This window comes from Bicyclus anynana, chromosome 4 (genome assembly GCF_947172395.1).
Source record: "Bicyclus anynana chromosome 4, ilBicAnyn1.1, whole genome shotgun sequence".
Taxonomy (NCBI): Eukaryota; Metazoa; Arthropoda; class Insecta; order Lepidoptera; family Nymphalidae; genus Bicyclus; species Bicyclus anynana.
In genome coordinates this window covers 13,249,488-13,274,142 of record NC_069086.1, presented here as the reverse complement: position 1 = coordinate 13,274,142, position 24,655 = coordinate 13,249,488, and the positions used below count along the sequence as shown (strand labels likewise).

Genomic DNA, 24,655 nt, shown 5'->3' with positions numbered 1-24,655 from the left:
TTATTTTAATAGATCTTGATAGATGAATCAAAAGCACATCAGCACCAAACATACACACATACACATAAAATCTAGCACAAACATAATTATTTAAAACAAACAAAACTACACACACGAAAAAAACTATACCGCAGTAATAATTAAATGTATGTAAGGATAAGGTAACCCGATAGGAATCGGGTTGTTAGAATCTATCGCCCCTGCTACCTATCAAGGTACTTGACAAGGATGAAAAGTGAAATCTATTTGGGAACTGCCGTTCTCTTTTAACTTGCGTTTAGCAGATAGGTACGAGTAACTCTTGTATTTGTACGACAAATCGTTTTTATTATTAACATCTATTACACACGTATAGTATTTTTTTCCTAAAGTAACTTACTAACCTACTATCTCTATGTTAATATTAAAAAGAGGTAAAGTTTGTAGTGTTGTAGAAGGTAATCACTGGATCTACTGAACCGATTTTGAAAATTCTTTACCTTTAGGAAGCCACGTTATGTTTGAGTGTCAAAGGCTATATTTCTTGCCCGTATTATCAAGGGAACTACGCGGGTGAAACCGCGGGCAGTCGGCTAGTTTAAAATATTCAGTTATTAATATTTAAAATATATTATTTTTTGTATGAAATATCGCACCTTGTTTCAACAAAAATGTCGTCATTTGTCCTAAAGACTGAAAGAAGTGGGTACGACAATAATCCAGTAGGCAGGGATCGAACCCACGGCTTCTCGGTATGATTCCAGCAGCTTTACCGTGGAGTTATTGAGGTTTTATATTCATTTATTTTTTTAAATTAATAAATATATTTAATTACAGGCGTTACAGGCAAGGTAATCAGCACTTAGACCGTTATTAATGGTCTAAGAATCTGCAAGATGGCAAATAAAGAAAAAAATGATTATAAGAAACCATTATGTAGGTAGATTACAGAACCAAGGCGTAACGATTGTTATTTCCTCCAAGCCTAAAGGACATGGAAGAATGTGAAGATCTTTAAACATGGCGCCTGCCTCCGGATATAATAGTACACAAGGTTCAAACGTGCAAGGTTGTCATATGTCAGTGGCCTTATGCTAGCCACACACGTTCAGGGCCCTGATTCTCTATCAGTATAATAATAAGATACTTTTACCTGCATTATTCTATTCAGTTTCATTAAGTGTCCTTTAAACGACATGGTTTTTAATGTTATTACAAATTAAAGTAGTATTCCATTGAAACAATATTGTATGGTCGTTCGTTCTTTATCAACACATATTCGGCTCACTGCTGAGTTCGAGTTTTCTCTCAGAATGAGAGGGGTTAGGCCAATAGTCTGGCCCAACGCGGATTGGCAGACTTCACACACGCAGAGAATTAAGAAAAGGCTCTGGAATGCAGGTTTCCTCACGATGTTTCCATAATTTTTTGCTATTTAATCACGTGCTATTTAAATTCTTAAAATGCACACAACTGAAAAGTAGGAGGTGCATGCCCCGGATCGGAATCGGAGACAGAGATCATATCCACTGGGCTATCACTGACTCTATCTCTGTCAAAATGTATGTAACCTAACCTTATTCGCAGTTACTGAGCGAGTAAATGCCTATATATCTCTTTCGAGGTGTACAAATAACGAGTTGAAATAAATAAAACAAAATCTTAATACATTACAGTAATTGCAATGTGTTACGTTATACGTAATTATTGATATATGGCGGATTACCGTCACATTGGATATCTGACTATCATAGTGAAGGAATACAGAACGCGTGGGCTTACGTTTAGACTATAATCTCCTGTATTTGAGATATTGGCTGCTGGAACCTAAACTCTCTCAGTCGAGTTTTGTGTAGTGTCAAACCAACAGATGTTAGATACTGCATGAATCATTATCAACTTACAATTGAAGGTACATAATACAATGTAGAGTCAAAAACCAAAGTCTTTTTTAAGGATACTCTTGTTTCTGTGTGAAACGGACGTAAAGGGATTTTCTGTGTCTTGGTGGTGAATTACCGGTTTTTCGAACCAAGTGAATCGATTATATATTGTTCTATCCAATAAAAATAAGTATTCAAAGAGTTTGAACGTGTGTGTCTAACATTAAACTTGATAAACGGGTAGGCACAGGTATAACGGACATTCTCGTTTGCTCAGTCTAAGTTTAGAACCTTTTAAGAAATATTTCTTAGAACATAAATATAAGATTAAGTAGTAATAGGTACCTAGTTAATATTTATTGTGTGGAGGTAAACAGTTTGAATAAATATGCGTCCAGCTGGTTTTTGTAAAGCGTACATAATCAACTTAAGGATCTGGAATCCTTGATTATCTTTTTTTGCTAAAATATGTAATTTTTAATAGTGGTATATATCTTGTTTAATTTATTAGCTTCATACTAAGTTTGTATATATATATATATATTTACTATATATATTCTCTCTGTGTCTATCTGTGTGTCTCTACCATCGTAAAATAATTGGAAGAATACTGGGCCGTCTGTTCAAATATCTTTTGTCGTTAATAAACACATATATTTGATAGTGAATCATAATTATTATCTTCGACTCACTTTGCTTATATTTCTTTCAACAGTTTTCAACAGAAGACTGGAGTCAAATTCGAAACATCCCAAGTTAGATGTTTTTATTTGGAGAGGAAATTTCTTCTTAGCTACGATAAAATGCATAGTTACGAGTAGGTACTCTACGTAATACATATTTTTTATAAGAAAAAACAAGTGTTATACTATATACTGAGTTGGTAGGCACTTACGTGTAAACTTACATGTAAGTACAGTACATGATACATCGAAAATAAGAACATCGATCGTCTAAATAGGACATTGATGATTGCATCATTTTGGTGGCTTCTGTCTTAATTAAATTCTAACATTGTCGTAGGTACCTACTTTCAACAGTCCTACTGATTGAAGAAGAGCGGAACTATTGGTCATAATATTTGAAATGTATTAAATCTGTTGTCTGTAGTAAAAAATAAGTAAAGGTAATAAATAACGTACCTACATACATTTTTTAAAGTACTAAGCGCTCTAGAGCGGGATGGCGCTACTTAAAAGAGGCCTATGTCCAGCAGTGGATGCACGATGGCTGATGATGATGAAATTGGATAATCCTTATAGGTAAGGTAACTTATAATGCAGGTAGTTGCATAATAAACTAGTCAAGCTAATGAAAAAAGTTATGAGTTAAAGTAACCGATATTAAAAATGGCGCAGTCGGTAGGATCACTTGTAATAAGGCTGTACACCGAAACTGGAATGTCTGAACTTATATCTTATAGTCATTATAAGAGGAAATCACAGGATCAGTCTAAAAATCACCATTATCATCACCCTTAACAGTCGATGGACGGTCACTGGCCTCTTGCATTGCATACGTCACGGCTTCGAGCTGCCGGCAACCAGCGGCTCTCTGGAACCCGATTGGTGTCCTCGGCCTACCTAGTCGAGGGTCGACCAATATTGCGCGTTTTGGTGCTGTGCTTAGTCTTCAAATATTTATAATAATATCTTGAAGCATCTCTGCATGATCGAATCAGAAATGAATCCGCAGAAGAATTAAAATCACCGACATAGCTCAACGAGTCGCGCAGCTGAAGTGGCAATGGGCGGAACACATAGTTCGAAGAGAGTAAAGACTGGAATGGCGACCCCACTAGAAAGCGCAATGTTGATCGACCAGGTGGATTGACGACATCAAGCGAGTCGCAGGGATGGATGCTGGCGGCTCAGAATCGTGATTTTTGGAAGTCCCTACAAAAAGCCTATGTCCTGCAGTGGACGTCTATCGGCTGATATGATGATGTGCTTATAATGACTGTTTGAGGTTGATGTAAATTCCACGTCACTGCAAATGATATAAATCACAATCACCTGAGCTCGCATGTTCCATGCCCACATCACTTCTTTATCATTCTAATAAATTATGTCGTGTTTAATTTTATCACGAGCACTACGTCAAGTAATCATTTCTAAATGTTTGATAACAAATTATATCTTAAATTAATTTACAAATGTGTAACCATAATATATGTACATATATAGTGTAGTGTTTGTGTATACTAAATAGATACCTACAATACTACATACTCATGTACATTGGTAGTGGGGGGGGCACTGGGACAGTCTATCACTGGCGCTTGATCGGGGCGGTCTTGTCCGGTCTGCTTGCCAAACCAGTGTAGGAATGAGCCAGTAATAGCTTATCTTATAGTAAGGACGACGGTCCTTACATCTACTATAGAACGAGAATCAGTAATAGACATTTTATAAAGCTGTATCGCTGTAAGTTTGTTGTAGGCGAATATGGAAGGTTTCAATTCAATATACTTATATTACAAACTGTAATTATGCTATTCTATTACATTAGTTTCAACCCTTCGTTAGAAACCCTTAAAGTTCGATCTTTAATAGTTTTCGAAGGATTGCCACAAAATTAACATAATATATCCTATTAGACCTACAGGTACTACATATACCTACTCTCATGTACCTACATAAGAGTAGGTTAGTATATGATGTACCTACCATCTAGGTAACTGTAACTGTAATAAATTAAGTTTGTCGTGGATTTTAAAAATACAGTTTGAATAATTCGTTTACTTACTTATTTTAAATAGTAAGTAATAAGTAGTAAGTAAGTAATAAACTTTTGATATGTCAAGTTTGTGTGTTTGTAGTAAATAAAGTTACTATCGTATCATAAGTGCTTGTATACTGAGCCTACTTGAAATAATTCGGAAGGCATAATCTATTAAGAAGCTCCAACAAGAAACACAGCTATTACATTTTTTCTTTCAATAGTTCGTACGTAGACTGAGTGTTTGATACTTGCAAAGCTTTTGAAGTTTACGTCTTTAATTATCACCATTAGTTTACGATAATTTAATAAATAGTTTATAGTACTTATCGTATAAACAAATCCATATAAGTAGTTATTAGGTATACCGCAAAAGGACATCTTTAACGACTATGGAGGTGTGAATTTCTATAAAAGTTATTACAAAACAAACCTTCGCCAAGTTTGTTCCGACTTAGGTGCTGTCAATATCGTCATTGTTAAACAGGCCTTCTAAGTCCAACTTAAATATTGGAACGTTAACAATTTGCGCACTTCCATGTTTGCAGAAGAACAAGCACGGACGCACCGCATGTGAGCCATTGTCCTCGGCTCGTGCGAATGACGTGGGTAACAATACCTTAACTTATGTCAGCCACTGACGGTCAAGTAATCTCACATGCTTGCAGCGGTAACGGCTTGACAGCCGATAAAACTGATCGTGTGAACACACGAGGAGGAGACTCGTACTCCGTGAGCCGAATATGGGTTGTTAATGATGAACTTACCGATGGTATGAGTATGTGCTCACAATCTACATTGATAAAAATGAGGTCTGGCTATAGCTGCCTCTTGAAAAACTAATCTTTTAAGGCTTATACTATAGGTAGGAGTGGGTTGACAAAAGGCGGACTAAAGAAACTGAAAAACTTTCCTGACATGTATCCGTTTATTAGTAGTTATAGTTAGGACACTTTGTATAATGCTCTGTAGATATACATAGATATACACATAGTGCAGTGGTTCCCAAGCTTGATTGGGCTCCGACTCCGATCCACCTAACAAAAACGGATCGCGACCAACCCCTAGGTCGCGATAATTTGGGAACTCCTGCTAGTGTCAACGCCAAGTTTACTTCAGTGTCCTGTTAGCTTTCAAGTTTTGGAGTGAAATTAACTTAGGTAGGTATATAACGGTCCACGAGGGGTAGGTCAGCGGTGGATTTACCAGATTTACCAATTTTAAGTAGGCTTAGTTTTTATTACAGAAATAAAGAAAACTACCTACTCCTACTGTACGTACTAAAATATTAAAAGTCGCAATGTTACCGACAGATAAAATCTAATAAAAATGCTTACGAACAATAGTGTCGAATTTCAGAGGACAGTAAGGGCGGCGAAAATAGTCTTCTGACGGCATATTTGTAAATCCGCTACTGGGGTAGGTATGAGTACATACACACGACGTTATAACTCTGACTAACCCATTCCAGATACCTCAGCCCCGAAAAGGATTGGAAAAACATGACCCCAGGGTCGCGTTTTACCCATACAATGAGGTTCGCCCCAAGGTCCCAACGAGATGACCCGTCATGATGATAATTATAAAGTATGTATTTGAAAGAATATCAAAAGATACCATATCATTTATAACGCAGTGTGTTGTATTATAAAGACAGCGTTTATTTGTTCAAGTGGTTTGGTGGTTTTCAATTACGTCACGTTTCGCAAACATTTTATATTAAAAATTTCAATTGAAAATGCACAATCACTCAAGCCAATGCATCTGCATACGATTCGTTGCACTTGTACGACATATTGGCTGAACATGATTAATCGACGCTTTATTAAAGGCACGTGTAAGAACCTTGATAGGATCCATTGTAGGGTATCGAGTTTATTCACTGTCAGCGTATTGAGCAATAATTTCTAGTGAATTGACCAGAGGCGTAGCTACCGCCGTATATAAATGATACGGGGCCTCTAAACTACAGGGGCCCCTTACGTGTGAAAGCAAAAATTTGTAAAATGTTATCCACAATTTCACTACTGAAAAAAAAACGTAAAAAAACATAAAATTTCGCTAAATTTGAAAATTGGAAATTTAGGCATTTTCATTGTTTATTTCAATATTTCCACACTCAAAACCAAAATTACTTGTGGTAAGATTTAGTAGAAAATAAAACTAAAGAGATTTTTGGGGATTTGTCATTTTGGATTGGATTTGGAAGGGGATCCCGCCATCTAATTTTGATACAGGGCACGCTACGCCACTGGAATTGACCTATCCTTACTACGTGATTGACTTCTAATGCAATATAATAGAAGGTAGACTTAACGCAGAAGCTTCAAAGTCTAACTTAGCTTAACTTACTATAATTTTAATTTTACCAAGTTATTGCTTGAGCCGCTTGTTGAAGATGTGCAAACGAATTTAAGCGTTACATTAAAATGCCTTAGACCAGTAGCATTTCAGGACGTGCACAAATGAAACTTTTTGTACGTCCTGATGCTTTGAGAGGTTAAATTTTTATAGGGGATTTAGATACAGTAGGTCTGAGCTTAAGTTAGCTAATTGCAATGGCCTATGAAACGTCTAACGTTAAATGCTTCAACTTCAATGTAGATTTATGGCCTGTTTATTTAATTCTAGTAACTTTGGATAGCCTAAACGTAAGTTTTGTCACTTTCAAACTTTATGTCATGTGACAAAGATTTATGTGAATAAGCTACCCGATACTTATCCAAATACTTAGTGAAACGGACCCTTATAGTTAACTAAACAAAAAGATAACTAAACAAAAAGATAATTTGAAGACGATTACCTACTATCATGGTACAAAAATGAAATTAAAGACTGCTAGCCATTTCACATCACTTCATAAAAATCCTTCCAAATTCGTCGACCTACTGACCGAGTTGCAAGTTTCCGAGTGGCGAAAGATAAAAAAAACACACTAACAAACGAGTTCAATTCGCGGAAGCGCCGGCACATGTTACAGTTTTGAGTTATGACGTCCTGGCTGTACTGTATTGGATCAGTATGTTGTGTATTCAGTAGCTTTAATGTCGGTCAGAGTGGAGGTCCTATGTTCAGTGGAGTACCCTTGGTTTTGAAGATAGGCGGAGGCGGGATCTGGATAATCGCCGTGAGCAACTTATAGCCAAGCCACCCTCCAATATCTCATATAATTATGTGGACTGTACCCTAACTTGTCCTGTCTGCTCCAGGACATTCCGCACAAAAATAGGGAACATAAGTCACATGAGGGCGCATAATCGAAGCCCGCGTGTGATCTGACGGAGTCTCCAGTCACTGTTGCCGAATCGGCAAAGAGACGATATACCTTTAATGTAGCTTTTTGAAGAGAAACTACAAAAGCTCAACAGACAAAGTAAGTTCAAACCACAAATCCTACCAACAGCTTTTTTTTCGTATCATACTCGTACTTCAACTTTTCGCTTAATGCGTGGGAAGCATGATTTTATTAAAAAATATTCGTAAGTAGACAAGTTCGTAGATAGACAATGACAGGACAGACAGACAGACAGGCAGGTTACAAGAAAATGCATTTTAATTTATTATTTATAATATTTAAAAAAATTTGATGCGTATTTCATATTGGCAATTTGTTGGGCAATTATATAGTATGTACAGACATTATATTGTTTTTGTTATTGTACAACAATATATTGTTGAACAAAAAATTACCATTGCATACTCGTAGGCATTGCAAGCAAGAGAAACAGCGAAGTTTAGAATGATTATTGATTTCTTAAATATTTAATAAAAAATCAACTCAATCAATAGACAACAATTTCAACAAGGCGTTTTGATGTAAAACAAGGCAATAGACATTTCACGCATCATAGCATGATGCTATTGTAATATTGATTTAGAGCGTAACTAGAGGTACAAGAATTAAGTCATCCATTCAATACAAGACGTAGGGTCAAGTCCGTACATTTGTTAGAAAAAGTTATTTGTTTGCCATGAAGATAAACTGTTGCAAAGAATGTTTCTTATTTGATTTATTAAATTAAATATATTTTATTTTGCAAATAGCAACCAGAAAGCAATTAGTCTTATTAAAAAAGTAGGTACCTACTTCTACAAAAAATATAGATACTATGAAGCAAGTAGTCATTGAACGATATAAGCATGTAAGATGTTAAGAAACAAATATATCTGATACGGAAGTAATGTTAGATATTTTCTTCTATTTTCTTGAGAACACTGACTCCTTAAACACTGAATTAGTAGGAATGGACACAATAAGTTGTCCTTATTACAATTTAAATTCAAAGTTCAAACAAAGGATGCTAACGATGACTAAGCGACGCACATTGTGCGCGCGTCAAAACAAAGGACTGCCAAAATAGATTACTTAACACGTAAGTAGGGTGCTTGTTCTAATATAGATTTCCTACTTGCATTGTCAACGTCATGTAGCTATCATGATGAATCGTTTAAGAATAATTAGCTTAAATTTCATGCTAAGTACGTTATTTGCCCGACAGTGCGTCGTGTGAATCATATATTCGTTGATGATGCACATTAACAAACTAATATCATTTTCTGGAAGGCTTGGCTAAATTTCTAGTGATTCGTTGATTATATCGCAGATAATTATGGACTGAAGTCGTAGACGGAGAAATGTAGATAAGTACCTACGTCGGATAGATGTAATGTCATGAGTCAAATGTCAATCTAAAATTTCCGAGCCTATACAATTATACATATCCATTTATTTATATATATATCTATTTATATATGTTTTTTGTATTATATTCATTTATTAGACTTGACACTACTGTCAGATATAATGTCGGTGGCCCACCCGAGTAAAAACCACTCAACCTGAGGCACTCGATGTTATGCAAAGTAATCTCAATACTTTGTATAACTATAAAATGAAATGAGAATTCTATGGTGTCAAATGGCTTTAGGTAACAATATTATTTTACTGACGATATTTTCCAGTTCACGCCTTCAATGCCTGACAGTTCTGAAATTAAGGCATTGTTCTATACACTTGCAAATGAATTGGAAGGTATTGTTCGAAACGTATCGTTCGTATTTGTATATGAATTGAAAACACCAGTCATAAAATTTTATGCACATCACCACATTATTAGTTGTGGACATCATTTACATTATTAGAACTGAGAATATATTAAAAATTATACGGTTTTCGTTTTAGATTGTAGATATTACTTAGGTTTAAAATACTAAAAATATAAAATATCCTGAATTGTGTAGAAGCAAGTATTATTTGCCACTTAGACGGAGACTAAAATAATAGATCACTCTAGCACTCTATTGTCAGTCAAAAAAATTTCGATTTTGTCATGATTTCACATCACAACTACGTAACGTACTCTAAACCATTTGACACTCATCAGATAAACCTCAAGCTCTATAAAAACAGCCACGCGTTACGTTCAAATCGCCTTATCTTGTTTCTTTAAAGAGTAATTAATGCATTAAGTGTTTTTATTTTTTGACAGAATAAAATGAACGCTACGTCTATTCACTTCTCCGTCTACAATTTGCCATCTGTGATTAACAAACAAATGGAGAAATTAGTTCCTGTTTTTCCGCATCAGGCATACAAAAGCCTCAAAGAAACTTATGATTAAAGAAGATTAACTAAATCAATTATTAAAGCCACGGCAAATAATTATACCTTAAGATATCGATGTGGATTGGAACTGTCTCCTGGTGAGAGTAATAACTACGTAACGGACTTTGCTCCTTGCCGCTGGTGAAAGTGGTGCTAAAACTGTACCCTTTCTTTTCGGGTTTGACTACTTAGTTATACGTACCCATTTCTGTAGGAACTTTTAACGATGACAGGTTTGGGCAATTAGCAATGATGTCGACAAATTAATGTCAAAACAGAACATTACGGCAAAGTCTATACTACGCGACTTTACTACATAATATACTAGGTATAAACATCGAAGTGGAAGTCAGTGCTTTTAATATATACTTATAATATTATATTTATAAATATTTATCCCAAGCAATGACTTCTGAGTATTTAAAAATTTGTTATCATTCATACGTTAGGAAAATTGATTCGAATCACCATGTAATTAAAGTTGAATATTCCGCACCTGTGCCTACTCGATCTTCGAAGCTTTAGTTATAGTGGAAAAATAAGAAGGAATATAGTACAAGTTCGAAATTTAAAATAATAAGCGTCAATTCAAGTTATGTTTAGTCACACTAGCAAGCTTTCGACGCTTTATTGGATGTAAAATCTTGTACGTGTGACAAACAATACGAAAAGCTTAATATGTGGTAAACTGACATTTAACTTAAGGGCGTCATCTCAAGCGTTGAAGAAAAGGGGAATGTCCATTCCCGGCCCAGACCTTTCGTCCCCGCCCCCCACTTTACATAAAACTAAAAAATACTTGATAATTTTTGTTTAATAATGAATAAATTACTTTATCCATAGCGGTTTGCTATAACTTTCCCCAAAAAATAAGTTTCACAACGATATTTGACAATATTATAGTTGTTGTATGACATTTTTGAAGACACGAACATGAACAGTGTTGCCAGCTAAGTGATTTATTTGGTTTAATCAATATTTTAACCGAATAATATTAATCGATCTTTTTCTACAACAAAATCACCTGGAAAAGCAAAAGTTGTAATAGATTATAATGTTTTTGATTATAATATCTGCCTCACTCTTTAAAAACCATTGCATAGTCGACATTATAAAACGTTTCTTGATATCAAAGTACCTATTATATTTTTCGCAATAACCAACCACTAAGAACTCAACTGATTTTTTTAGTTTAATCGATATTTAAATGGATAATAATAATAATCGAGCATAACATTAAGAACATAGGATCACTGCGTCGAAACATTACCAACTACGCCATTTAAATACTATCTATACTAATATTATAAAGCTGGAGAGTTTGTTTGTTTGTTTTTGATTGAACGCGCTAATCTCAGGCACTACTGGTCCGATTTGAAAAATTCTTTTAGTGTTAGATAACCCATTTATCGAGGAAGGCTATAAGCTATATATTATCTCCGCATTCCTACGGGAACGGGAACCACGCGGGTAAACCGCGCGGCGTCAGCTAGTATAATATATAATATGAGTAGTAGCGCAAGCCCGTAACTTCGGCGCGTGCAATGCGGTTTTTTTATACAATTTTTCCATACTCTATATAAGCTAGCTACACGATCGGCCAACGCGCAAGCTACAGCTATACTAAGCTGATATAAATAAGTGGTCAAAGTGGTCTTAATAGTTGATATTCAATCCCTTTCTTCCGATAACTTTTTCCTTTCATCCGATCTAACTAAATCAAATTCTATATATTTCTATGTAGGTATGTATAAATAGTATACATATTGTAGATAATATATTATGTTTACATAATACATTGACATAAAATTGCAGGCGTCCGCAATTTTGTCCGGGTGAAAACGCAATATCATGACAAACTACTTGTATAAACCTTCTTCTTGAATCACTTTATTTATTATTGAAAACCAATAAAAACCATTGCGTCGTGTAAAAGATGGTGAAAACAATGACGTGTTATTCTAGTAATAAAATTATTCAATTAGAAATCGATACGAAGTTATTCGATTTTTCGTGTTTCGTATGGCAACATCGATTTGACTTTTGGACAGATAATCTGTTGATGTCAATAATTGTCAATGTCATTCTCATTTTATTAATTAGATAATGTCATTGAATTAATTTACTGATTTTGTCTGTTTTCTGTTTACCTTCAGTATTTTTTGAACCGAATTATAATTTTTCAAACCACAGCTATAATATAAATAAAACTTGCACGAAGTTAAATGCGAAATTCGAATAATGTTGACCCTGAACCAGAAAAATTGCAAGTTTATTTCAGCTCTCAGATGTAAATACAAGAGGACATTTACGCTGCATTAATCAATGTTAATATCAATATTAAAATTATTATAGTTGGCATCAATTGTCAATAAAATGTCACGAAAATACGATTTACGAATACATTCTGTTTGAAACATGCTCGTAAACAAGTACACAGCAGGTGCAGGCAGCATAAATAATGTTTGATCCATTTTTAATGTGAAAAACGATTATTATTCATAAGAAATAATATGTATAACTTTAATAATTTTTGTCATGTTATTGTGTCAAGTCACAACAGAGTGTAGTTTCCCATATAAGTGTTGAAGTGTCGCTCAGTGTATTTTTATGACTAACCAATATTGCTGTATTAAAAAGTACATTTACTGTGTAATTACTGGCGTAGAAGGCATAACATCTAGTGAGATGTAGGACAGCACATAGGTTTTCTTGCATTGTTGATGGTTTGTTCAAACAATATTTAGTGCATAGAAGTATTATAGTATATTTATCCTACTTTCCTGATTAATATTAAATGTGAACTGTGAGTTTGTATGTCAGTTTGTTACATTTTCACACCCTAAACCAATTTTAAAACAGTAATAATATGTACATACTAGAGAATTATCTTAATTCTCTGCGTGTGTGAAGTCTGCCAATCCGCATTGGGCCAGTGTGGTGGACTATTGGCCTAACCCCTATCATTCTGAGAGGAGACTCGAGCTCAGTAGTGAGCCGAATATGGGTTGATGATGACGACGAATAAATTGTGGAATAACATAACATTATTAAATCCACTAAGTAAACCAATTTTAAAACTCTGATTAAATTATTTGCTGGATTTTCATATTTTATTACTATTTCAGTTATCCAGAGTCATCCCAAGTTTGTCAAAATTGCTGGAAAACGACTGATAAAGCAGCATCTTGCTCAACTGAAGAACGGAAAATAATTATGTAATAGCGACAAACACTCCAAATCAATGTTGTTTTCCTCGCTGTAATACATTTGTAAATTCATTTATTTACAGTGCTTGTAAACTAAGCCTTGGTTTTGCAAACAAGCACTTTTGAAATAATAAGGTTGACTATTTGCATAGCTGGGCATTAAATCGTTAATCCGTTAATCGTTAATTAACGAAGTTAACATTTTGAATAACGGATTAACTTTTAAGTTAACTTTTAAAAATGTTAACGGACCCGTTAACTTCCGTTAATATGCAGAAGTCCGTTAGTCGTTAATCCAATGCCTACTATTTACCGCGCGACGCGATTAAAAGATTTAGACAAGTAAGAAATGATGAAAGATTTTTTTTCAAAGAAATCAACAAATTACTATATTTATGTTAAAACTATAGTTAAAATCAACTAAAAACAAATTATGGCACTTTTCCCCAGTGCTCATCTTTATTTTTCGAATGGATCTCACACAATCATATAAAAATGCAATATTAACCAGTCATAATAACGGATTAACGATTAACGTTAACTTGCGTTAATTCTTCCGGAATGTAACGCTTTAACGTTTAACGAAGCTAACTTTTTTTGTAGCGGATTAACGATTAACGAAGTTAACTATTTAATTATCGGTGCCCAGCTGTGACTATTTGTCCATCTCCAGACAGACAGACAGACCTCATCACCAGATAGGAAGACAAGTTGTGCTGAGGAGAGTCAGCAAGAAACTCAACAGTCACTCTTTTTTAGAAAAGTAATACAATATTATAATTTACAATTGTTAACATCATTACAATAATTTCTTCTAGTAGAAGCTGATCCAATGGCCTCCAAGTAGTGGTGGGTGTGCACTTCATACATGCATTAAAGTACTGCATATCCTAAGAGTTGTCTTCATTAGTAAATACAGATTTTTCCACTTTGCTTAATTTTATTACTAGTGCATACCCTGATCGACAACCATATGCACGCCACTGCCTGGTTGGTTGGTTGTTTCATTTATTGATTTATTTGTTAAGCTTGTTGGTTACATAAAACAATAAATCTATTCATGTACAGCTTTAACGTTACTTCATCTCCGGTGTACTTTTGAGCAGTGAGAGTGATAAAATAAAATATTTTTTTTTATGTCTAGCAAACTTTTATTAAAAAAATTATTTAACCAAATCCTTATTTATACATCATATTATCATCTCCATATACTTTTATGGGGGGGCGTAACTGGGTTTCTTGGGCCAACGTTGTATGGGCTGGTGGACATTCCCCTTTCATAGATAGATTCAATCTCCGCCCGATCTATACTAATATTATAAAGCTGACGAGTTTGTTTGTTTGATTGATTGAACGCGCTAATCTCAGGAACTACTGGTCCGATTTGAAAAATTCTTTCAGTGTTAGATAGCCCAATTATCGAGGAAGGCTATAAGCTATATATTATTCCCATATTCCTACGGAAACCGGAACCACGTGGGTGAAACCGCGCGGCGTCAGCTAGTATTAGACAAAACACATGTGTCAGAAATATGACTTGAACTTTAATAAAAACCAAAATCAAAAAGCCCTAACATACAGTATACAGTGTATAGCCGTTAGCTTTTAGCGTTGTCTGCTCTGTGTCTGCGTCTCTGTCTATCTGCTGTCTTCGCTGGCTTCATGGACGTTCTAAACCTCAAATGGTTATCATTTGAGGTTTAAAACGACCATGAAGCCATTTTAAAGAGGTTGATTAATACTGACAAGACGACAAAAAGAATTCGTATAGAGATCTACTTATTCGCATTTCTATGTCGTGCCCTCGATGCAGTTTTGTGTTAATTGGATGATCTCAACCGCGTGGAATGACCTACATTTATTTCATTCGTGTTTTACTTGACATCCTTAAGATAAAGTTTACAGTTGTTATAAGGAAATAACGTTAAGAAAAAATCCTTCGTTATAAGGGCTGCTTCTTTTGTGCCAGTGAAGGCTTAATGAAAATTGGAAAAAGAAAGGATAGAAAGAAAGCAGAAAAGAATGATTCGCCTCTGTCTGCGTAACATTCATTTTGTAATCAACCGACTTCCAAAAAGGAAGAGGCTCTACGTTCGGCTGTATGTATGTTTTTAACCGACTTCCAAAAAGGAGGAGGTTCTACGTTCGGCTGTATGTATGTTTTAGTCTATCCGATTCAAGTTTTTCTACATAATTATAGACTACTAGCGGACGCCTGCAACTTCGTCCGCGTGGAATTTAGTTTTTCACATACCCCTCGGGAACCATGGATTTTTCCGGGATAAAAAGTGGCCTATGTGTAAGCTATAATATCTGAGGCGTGAAAGAGTAACAAACATTCATATCATCAAAATCATCAGTTTTCGTAAATCTCGGGAAACCATGGACTTTGAGTCTATGTGTTAATCCAGAGTAAAGTCTATTTCGATTCCAAATCTCGGAAAATTCGCTTCAGTAGCAGCGGCTTTAAAGAGTAACGAAGATCCAAACATACATCCAAAAATCCATACAAACTTTCGCATTTATATTAGTAGGATTTTGACCATTTAATTACATAAGAACAAATAAATACATACGTAAGTTAAATTTTCTAGGAATTTTATCAAATTTTGTCAATCGCTATGGACTCGAAACTGTTAAATTCAATTAAAACATCTAAACGTTGGTTTACTAGAAACCTGATCAAAGTAATAAAACTATAAAGTGTTTTATAACTAGTTTCTGTAATTACATTAGTCGAAAGTTGTTACTTTAATAGCAGGCATAACTCTTGTAAAGCAGCAATAGTAAACAACTCTATTTTTACTGGTGTAACAGTTTTATGTATAGCGTAAATATTTACTTAACGAACGAGGGATTCAGATTTGATAGTGACTTTATTGGTTAGTCAAATTCAAAATTCATTTATTTCAAGTAGGCTCAGTTTACAAGCACTTTTGACACGTCAGTTGACTATTTGTAAAGATTCTACCACCGGTTCGGAAGGCAGGTTCTGCTGAGAAGATACCGGCAAGAAACTCAACAGTTGCTCTTTTGAAAAAGTCATACAGTATTACAATTTACATTTGATAACAATTAAATTACAATTTCTTATAGTTTTATTTCCTGTGTGAAGGTGGAAGCTGATCCAATGGCCTCCAAGCACCTTTGTCGTTAAGGAACTCATCAATAGTGTAGTAACCTCGACTAAGTAAATGTTTTTTTTAACACATTGCTTAAAGTTGTGCATTGGCAAGTCCATCACAGTCTTGGGGATCTTGTTATAGAAGAGTACACCCAAACCCACAAAAGATTTTTTAACTCTTTGGAGACGATTAGTATGTCTATTTACTTAGCAATCTTTTAAAATTTTACTACGTTTAGAAAACAGTGGCGTAGCTATATTGCCTTTCTTGATGAGTACTGTTTACCAACAAGCAAATTAAAAATGAGGGTATAAATCACTAGTCATTTCACACCTAATAATAATTATAAATAACTTGTTCTTATATTAATGAAAATAAGTCTGCTTAATAAGCTTAAAACAATTAGATATGGTTAATATATTTTATATAAAATTTTATAAACAAATTTTATAAAATCATAGAGATAACAGCGTGATAGGCATTTGCAGTGATTATTATTATGTGATTATATCACGTCACCGCAAGCGCCAATCACAAACCGATGCCTTGTAGCGAATGACGTAACAGTAAACTTATTTATTTTAAATTATATACATAATTTAAAATAAATAAGTTATGAAATGACGTGCGTTTTCTACATTCATTTCTAATTTCTTTGTTGGTAAACAGTACTCATCAAGATAGGCTGAAGTATATTTTTTTATAGGTAACCATGGGCCCTGGTGCAAATAAAAAATGGGGCCACACTATCAAAAACTGTTTAGGTTTTATCAAGCCTTAGCCAAAATATTCAATACAAATACATAATAAATAAATTAATTAAACAAATAAAAAAACCCGACTGAATAAATTATACAAAAACTGAAAAGAAAAAAAAAACAAGCTCAGTCCAGAAGTGTAGAAAGCAATTAGAAAACAGTCGTAATATTTTTATAAAACAAAATTGTATTTTTATCACGTCACCGCAAACGCTGTTATCTCTATCAATGACGTCACTTGCTAATGTGTTGTGTTTTGGCGGCAAAAATTTTACGTAAATATTTTTTCATTTATATTAATTTTTTTACTGGTTATTATTGAAGGAACAAAATAAAACATAGCTTATAATACTTCCGTAATTCAGTTTAAACACTGTTTACAAAAGAGGCAAGTAGCCTATTGAGCTTTAAATACGACCACTCTGCAACCATTTCGTAATAGGTTATTCCCCTATTACACTAAAATGGAAATGTAGATATTATTCCAAATGTTGTTATTCATGCGATCTCTTGTTACCAAATGTGAATTAAAGTACCTAAACCGGCGAAATGACGTCAAACGAGACTGCTAAAAAAATTATCATGTAGGAGTCTGACCTTAACGTGTTTTGATAGCGTTTGCAACACTAGCCTACCTATGTAATGAACTTATCAATTTCAAATTTAACGACCTTCAACGGTTTGGAAATCGGCAAACGCCAACGGTATGAATGATAAAGGTCGTACCTATAAGGTAAAGTCCCGTCATATTCCGAGAAGGTGTTAGCATGTCTACCTTGACGTGACATAAAAATGGGGGTTCACGATTCGAAAGCGGGGGTCCACGAAAATGTATCTGGTTTCATACAGAATGGGGAGTTTTCTAAATAAAATATTTTGTGAATTAATTGCTTCGTTGTGCTGTGAGTAGATGTCAAAAATTAAAGTTAGCTGAAATAACTTTTTCCCTGGACAATTTTACTTTTTGTCATCCACTCACAGCACAATCAATGAATTAATTAACTATTTAAGTAATGAATTCTCACATTTTTTTTAAAACTGTTATTTTGTGGTCGATTCAGCCGAATCATATTTTTTGTCGAATTTTGGACAGAAATTCAGTTAAAGTAGTAAATGGTCTATAAATAAAAGAGTTTGGGAACCTCTGCTTTAAAGGTTTCTAAAGTCCATTTCGGCATTGTCTAATATATTGCACCTACTTATGGCATTGGTTTTATAATTTATCATACTTTGTGTTTAAAAATGACAACGTTTTGTTGAGAAATACTTTTAAATTAAACGATCATTTCTCAGTATTGTCGTGTACCTACTTAAAGACTAGGTACTTGAAGTTTGACATTTCCTTCTAGATTTTAGTTGACGTAAGCAAGAACCTTGATAAATAAGCTTAATTTTGTACGGCATTTAAACGCATTTATATGAATGACGATTGATTTAATATAATCAGTACGTACCTACTATTACCTACTACTATTAATATTATAAAGCTAAAGAGTTTGTTTGTTTATTCGTTTGGTTGAGTGCGCTAGTCTCAGGAGTTTCTGATTCTGACATTAATAATAATTACATTTCATTATATCCTATTAATAATTAATATATATCATAAAGTCGGAGATTTTGTTTATTTGCTTGGTTGAACGCACTAATAAAGAGCTACTGGTTCGAATTGAGAAATTTATTTTTGCGCTAGACAGTCTGTTTATCGAAGAACCTGCTATTTAATAACAACTAATATTCAGCTCACACTGAGCACGAGTCTTTTCTCAGAATGAGAGAGGTTATGCTATGCTGAGAATTGGCAGACTTCTTACGTTTTAATTAAGAAAATTCTCATGTATGCAGGTTACCTCATGAATGTATATGAGTATTCTTAACCGTTATACACGTGATATTTTTTCAATTTCTTTAAAATGCTGCTATTGGCTGAATTTAATATGAAACAATGTCCGTTAGGGAGCCGTTGATGTATTTTAAAAGATAATACCGATTACCTGTACTTACCGATTTCCTGTAGTTAGGCACCAGTGAGCCGCTTAGCATGTTTTTGTCATTCGGAACATAATGAGGTTGGCAACGGGAACAGGGAGCCATCCTGGCAGATGGCACAACGCGTTGCGTGCAAGAACCGGGAGCTACAAAGGCCCGCCCGGTCGTTGGCCTCGCTTACCTAAGTTATTTTTTTCTGTCTGCCGCGTTTGAATTGTCTCCGTTTCCTAGCACTCAGGTATAATGGCCTTGTAATGTGCCCTGTATCCTGTATTCGTTTACTTGATCGTAATGTATTTGAACAAAGTTTTACACTGAAATGTATTCTGTTTATAAAGAATAGTACATTTAAGTAACTAATCTAATTTATTTATTTCAAGTAGGTCTACAAGACTACAGATTTAAAAAAACAAGATAAATAAAGGTAGATCTTGATACCAGACATTTAGAGTGTTTACGTTAGAAGGGCTTAAAAATTCAAAATGTAGGTGTCTACGTTTCAGTACGGTTTTAGAAATCCTTTAGGTATATACTTATATAGCCTATTTTTATTAGGTAAATATAATGAAAAAATTGTTCATAGGTTTTGTTATAATCTAAGCTTAAGCGGTTGAACTTATAAAAGGAATAATCAATCTTATTATTTATCAATTTCGCCATATTTATTTGCGTCGAAATCAACGGAATTTGGATTTCTTTATCGTTTCCGTTATCGGATTACCTGGTCGATTAGAATTAAATCTGAATGTATTAAAGAAGCAAAATATACGTGTTAATTGTATATTTTTGTATTATTCAATGTCACGTTGGTAGTTTTTATTTTTATATTTATTAATTATTGAAGATAGAGACGAAGCATAAGAAAGTACCAAATCAGTAGCGTAATTAGGCCATGCCATGGGCGGAAAACAAAAGGAGGCTGTGGCAAACGACACATTTTGACAATTAAAAATAAAAAATACAAAAGTGCTCATCAGATGTGAAAAGTCTAAAATTTTTGATCGACTATCCACCTGCAAAATACAGCACAAAAATATGCCTCTAATGCCTGCAATAATGTTGGGTTCTATGAGAAGAAATAGCCAAAGCTGTGTTGGCCATTTCTTCACCCAAACCAGTGATGATTTATGTTTATTTTCAAGTTGTACGAAATTAGTTCCGTTATCTATACTAATATTATAAAGCTGGAGAGTTTGTTTGTTTGTTTTTGATTGAACGCGCTTTGATCTCAGGAACCACTGGTCCGATTTGAAAAATTCTTTTAGTGTTAGATAGTTCATTTATCGAGGAAGGCTATATATTATCTCCGCATTCCTACGGGAACGGGAACCATGCGGGTAAACCACCGCGCGGCGTCAGCTAGTATAAAATATTTTAACTATAAAATAATAATAAAAATAAGGAGCGGCAATTCCATTCAGTCTCAGGCAGCGGAAAGTCACGCTACGCCATTTTCATAGCCCAGCGCTACCAAAGTTTCTCTTTCTACAAAACGCCAAACGGTAGAACCTGGTCATTTGAAAATTAAACTTCTATGTACCTAGTACATACATTAACTTTGTGGTATAGAGTAATTAAGCAATCTATTTTAAGTAGATAGATACAAAGCACTTAATTATTTTAATGTATTTTTTTATATTCATCTGAGCCATCATTAATTTTCTATTTATGGACCTAACAATGGATCATGCTATAGATGTTCAAAAGGTAGAGAGCAACATTTTGAGATTGGAGGATCATGTCTATTCATGACTGTGTTTTGTAGTCACTTATTATCATATTTGTCGACGTTTGTTTTATTGACTAGGTACATTATAATGCGTATCAGTATTTTTTTTATACTTCTATGAGCTGAATATTGTAGATTAGATTCGTTGATATTGACTCATGAAATCTTGACACCTGTTTAGATATGGGAACGACATTTGATTTGATCAGTATTTATTTTAAGACTATTACACACTCTCAGTCGTATCATTAATTTATAAATTACGTAATTAAAAGGAAAAACCAGAACTGCAAATTACGGGTATGGAACGTTGTTTCGAAGAACGGGTCTTTGAACTTTTAAGATTTCAAGATAATTTCTGGGTAACAATGCCCTCCTAAAAATTCGTTCAGCTGTCGACGTTTTAGTCAGTCGTTTACCTATAATTGGGGATGCGAGCAGGTAAACTTTCCGGTCCTTTGTGATTATACGATATTTCAAACTTGTGTAGTAGCGCGTATATTTTTGGGGTGCATTTTTGAAAGTATGTGAAACTCGATACTTTCTAACGCTAGTCACTACCCGAATTGTTTAGTTGGAGGTTAGAAATATAATGCTAAATGGTACAGAGTCACTAGAGCTGGCCTCCCACTTACCTATGTGAGCTAGGTCGATGATGGGTATCTCGCAGCGAGACAGCAGCGTCTCGTCGCTCGCGGCCGCCATCGCGCCAGCTGGTGCCAATCTGCTTCTGCGATCACTCGTGCACTAACTCCGCGCCTTATCACTCGACTCCGACAGGTAATTAGCAATTAGCGATCGTGACACCGTACGATAATAAAGGATAGGAATACGATACAGATAAGCACTCAGTACACAGCGACGGACGGAACGTTAAAGTTTATTGAAGTTGTGAATGGTCCTTTGGTTACCCCTTGTGTAGAAGCGTTCAGAACTCATTTGCATAACCTTGTAGTTCCTGCTCGAGGCGCTCTGCGATCTGACGTAGCAGCAATAAGCTATACTGACTTGACACATTAAAAATTGGTTTCCGTGGCCCTCACACGATAAGTATGCGTAGGAATCGTTGCTCCCGCGTGTGCGACAAAACGGCGTCGCGCGCCCCCCTGCCCTGGCCGAGTGAGAATGTCTTCGCTCTAGTGAACTGGCTCGCCGCGTGAGCGATACCCTAGCGTCCGATGTGAGCTCTCACTTGTATATCATCGCGAGACTTTCGCAAGCGAGTGGCGTGTCGAAACAGTGCTGCCTTGAACTAACGCGCGCGATACGCGGGAGCGTGACGTACGGACTGACCGGAGCGCGGAGCTAGACTGACGCGGCGGACTGACTCACGCGCGCTCGCCGCTCACTTCGCGTCACACGGTCACAGCCCAGTGGCGGATTAACAATATTCCTCCAGTAGGCTGTTCAATTCTTGCCACCTCTACTGACCTCTGAAAGCCGAAACCCTATTTCGCAATCACATTAATTCTGGCAATAAAATTGCCATTTTTATATTTGTTACTGCACAAATCGTAAAGTACCCACAGAAGGACTAAAAGACTCATTTTCTCTATGTATAAATTTATGTTATTTCTGTAAGATAAATTTTTTGGAATTTTTAAGAAATTATATATCACATGTCTCTAACGGTGAAGGAAAAACATCGTGAGGAAACCTGCATACCAGAAAATTTTCTCAATTCTCTGCGTGTGTGAAGTCTACTAATCCGCTTTGGGCCAGCGTGGTGGAGTATTGGTCTAACCCCTATCATTCTGAGAGCAGACTAGCTAAACAGTGAGCTGAATGTGGGTTGATAATGATGACGATGATGTAAATTTTTGGACCGTGTTGGCGACCCCTTAAGCCTTCCTAAGCTCCAGCTAACTTAGCTTGTTGGTAAGTCCGCCACTGTCACAGCCCCACAACGACCCACTCCGCCAGCAGTCAAATCCTGGTGGTTTTCCAATTCAGTACCTTATTTCCACTAACTTTGCAACTTTTATCGTTTGGCACAAACCTCCTAATCAACCAGTTTATCAATTACGATATAATGACAAGTTTATTTCATACATTTACAAGTTTTATGGTTTGAATTTGAACCGTATGGAATGTTGAACTTTGGTGTCTACGTCTCGTATCGTATGGTGGCAGCGCCACCTATCTTCACGATATGAATTCATAACTACGGGCCGCAAATAGGAAATCTTACTTCTATTCCGCGCCACGAAACAAGTCCCGTATTTTTCAAATGTTCCAAACGTCAAAAACGCTGTCATCCATTTTGTGACGTCACTAACACACTTGATGTTTAGTACATCAAGTGTGTGGCGACATGCAACAGTTGAAATATAGACCGTCATGGCCGACAGGCGTTTTGGCTTTTATTGTCAAAAACATATTTAAAAACTAAAATTTCCATGTAATCTAGTAGAAGGATAAATATATATAAAGATAGAACTATTTATGAACATTTAAAAAAAGTACCAGAAGAACAGAGTCCCAGGGTCAGCTAGTTAAGTACTTGTTCTTACCAATTAATGTTCTAAATATGTATATTCTGAATAATATTCATCTTATGAGATTGGATGTCCCAACAATTATTGGTACCACAACACATGAAAGAAGTTGGAAGCTGACAGCTTCGCTGCAATAGGCTAGTTGACACTTTTTTTAAAAGGGTCTTTAATTGTTCATTACCTCAGACCAATTATAGAAGGACCTGTATCGCACTCATAGTCACGAACAAAATTTTCTGTCATTTTCTGAAGAAAACGAGCTTAGATTTGGTATAAATCTTATACTAAACTAGAAGTTTTTTCTCGTTTTTTACACAATTCAATTACTCAAAAAGATATTTTTACGGAGCTCTTTAACCGACGAACACGATTACAACTATTTAACATCAACACTATAGAGACAGTTTCTATAATCACATTAGATCGTTGATCATATATTTTGACAGAAAAGTAACGTTTAGCGACGCAGGTCCTATAAAATAATTGGTCTGAGTTCATTACCGTCCTACTAGATTGAAAATAAATAATTCTATTTTTGGGACATAATTAAAATTTTCATTTAATCATGTGTCAGAAAAATATGATAATTTTTTTCAATCAATAACGATAATGAACAATTTAAAACTATTTAAAAAAAAAAGTGTCAACAAGCCTATTTTTATCTCCTTAAAATATTTGATCTCTAAAACGTTAGAATCTTTTTTCTTTATAAGTTAGCCCTTGACTACAATCTCACCTAATGGTAAGTGATGATGCAGTCTAAGATGGAATCAGGCTAACTTGTTAGGAGGAGGATGAAAATCCACACCCCTTTCGGTTTCTACACGGCACCGTACCGGAACGCTAAATCGCTTGGCGGTAACTAGCCATGGCCAAAGCCTCCCACCAGCCAGACCTGGAAAAATTAAGAAAATCTCAATCTGCCCAGCCGGGGATCGAACCCAGGACCTCCGTCTTGTAAATCCACCGCGCATACCACTGCGCCACGGAGGTCGTCAAAGTGCTCCGTTTGTATAGGATTTGTTAAGGTAACGTCATGAAACATTTAAAATATAGACTACATTATACGCCGAAAGGCGTTTTGGTACGTGTAGAAGGCGTTTTGGCTCGTGTAGTCTAAAAATATTTAAAAATTAAAATTTTCATTGTCAGAAAAATATGA

At 35.2% G+C, this 24,655-nt stretch overlaps 1 protein-coding gene across 1 annotated transcript in view; it reads right to left on the bottom strand.

The window, feature by feature from the left end:
• Positions 1 to 22,321, bottom strand: part of LOC112054805 (uncharacterized) — a 64,358-nt gene extending 42,037 nt beyond the window's left edge. Inside the window, exon 1 of the mRNA XM_052891525.1 lies at positions 21,631 to 22,321. Within this exon, the coding sequence (XP_052747485.1) occupies positions 21,631 to 21,700 (70 nt within the window). The 5' untranslated portion in view covers positions 21,701 to 22,321. The remainder of the gene's footprint in view (positions 1 to 21,630) is intronic.
• Between the last annotated feature and the right edge of the window lie 2,334 nt (positions 22,322 to 24,655).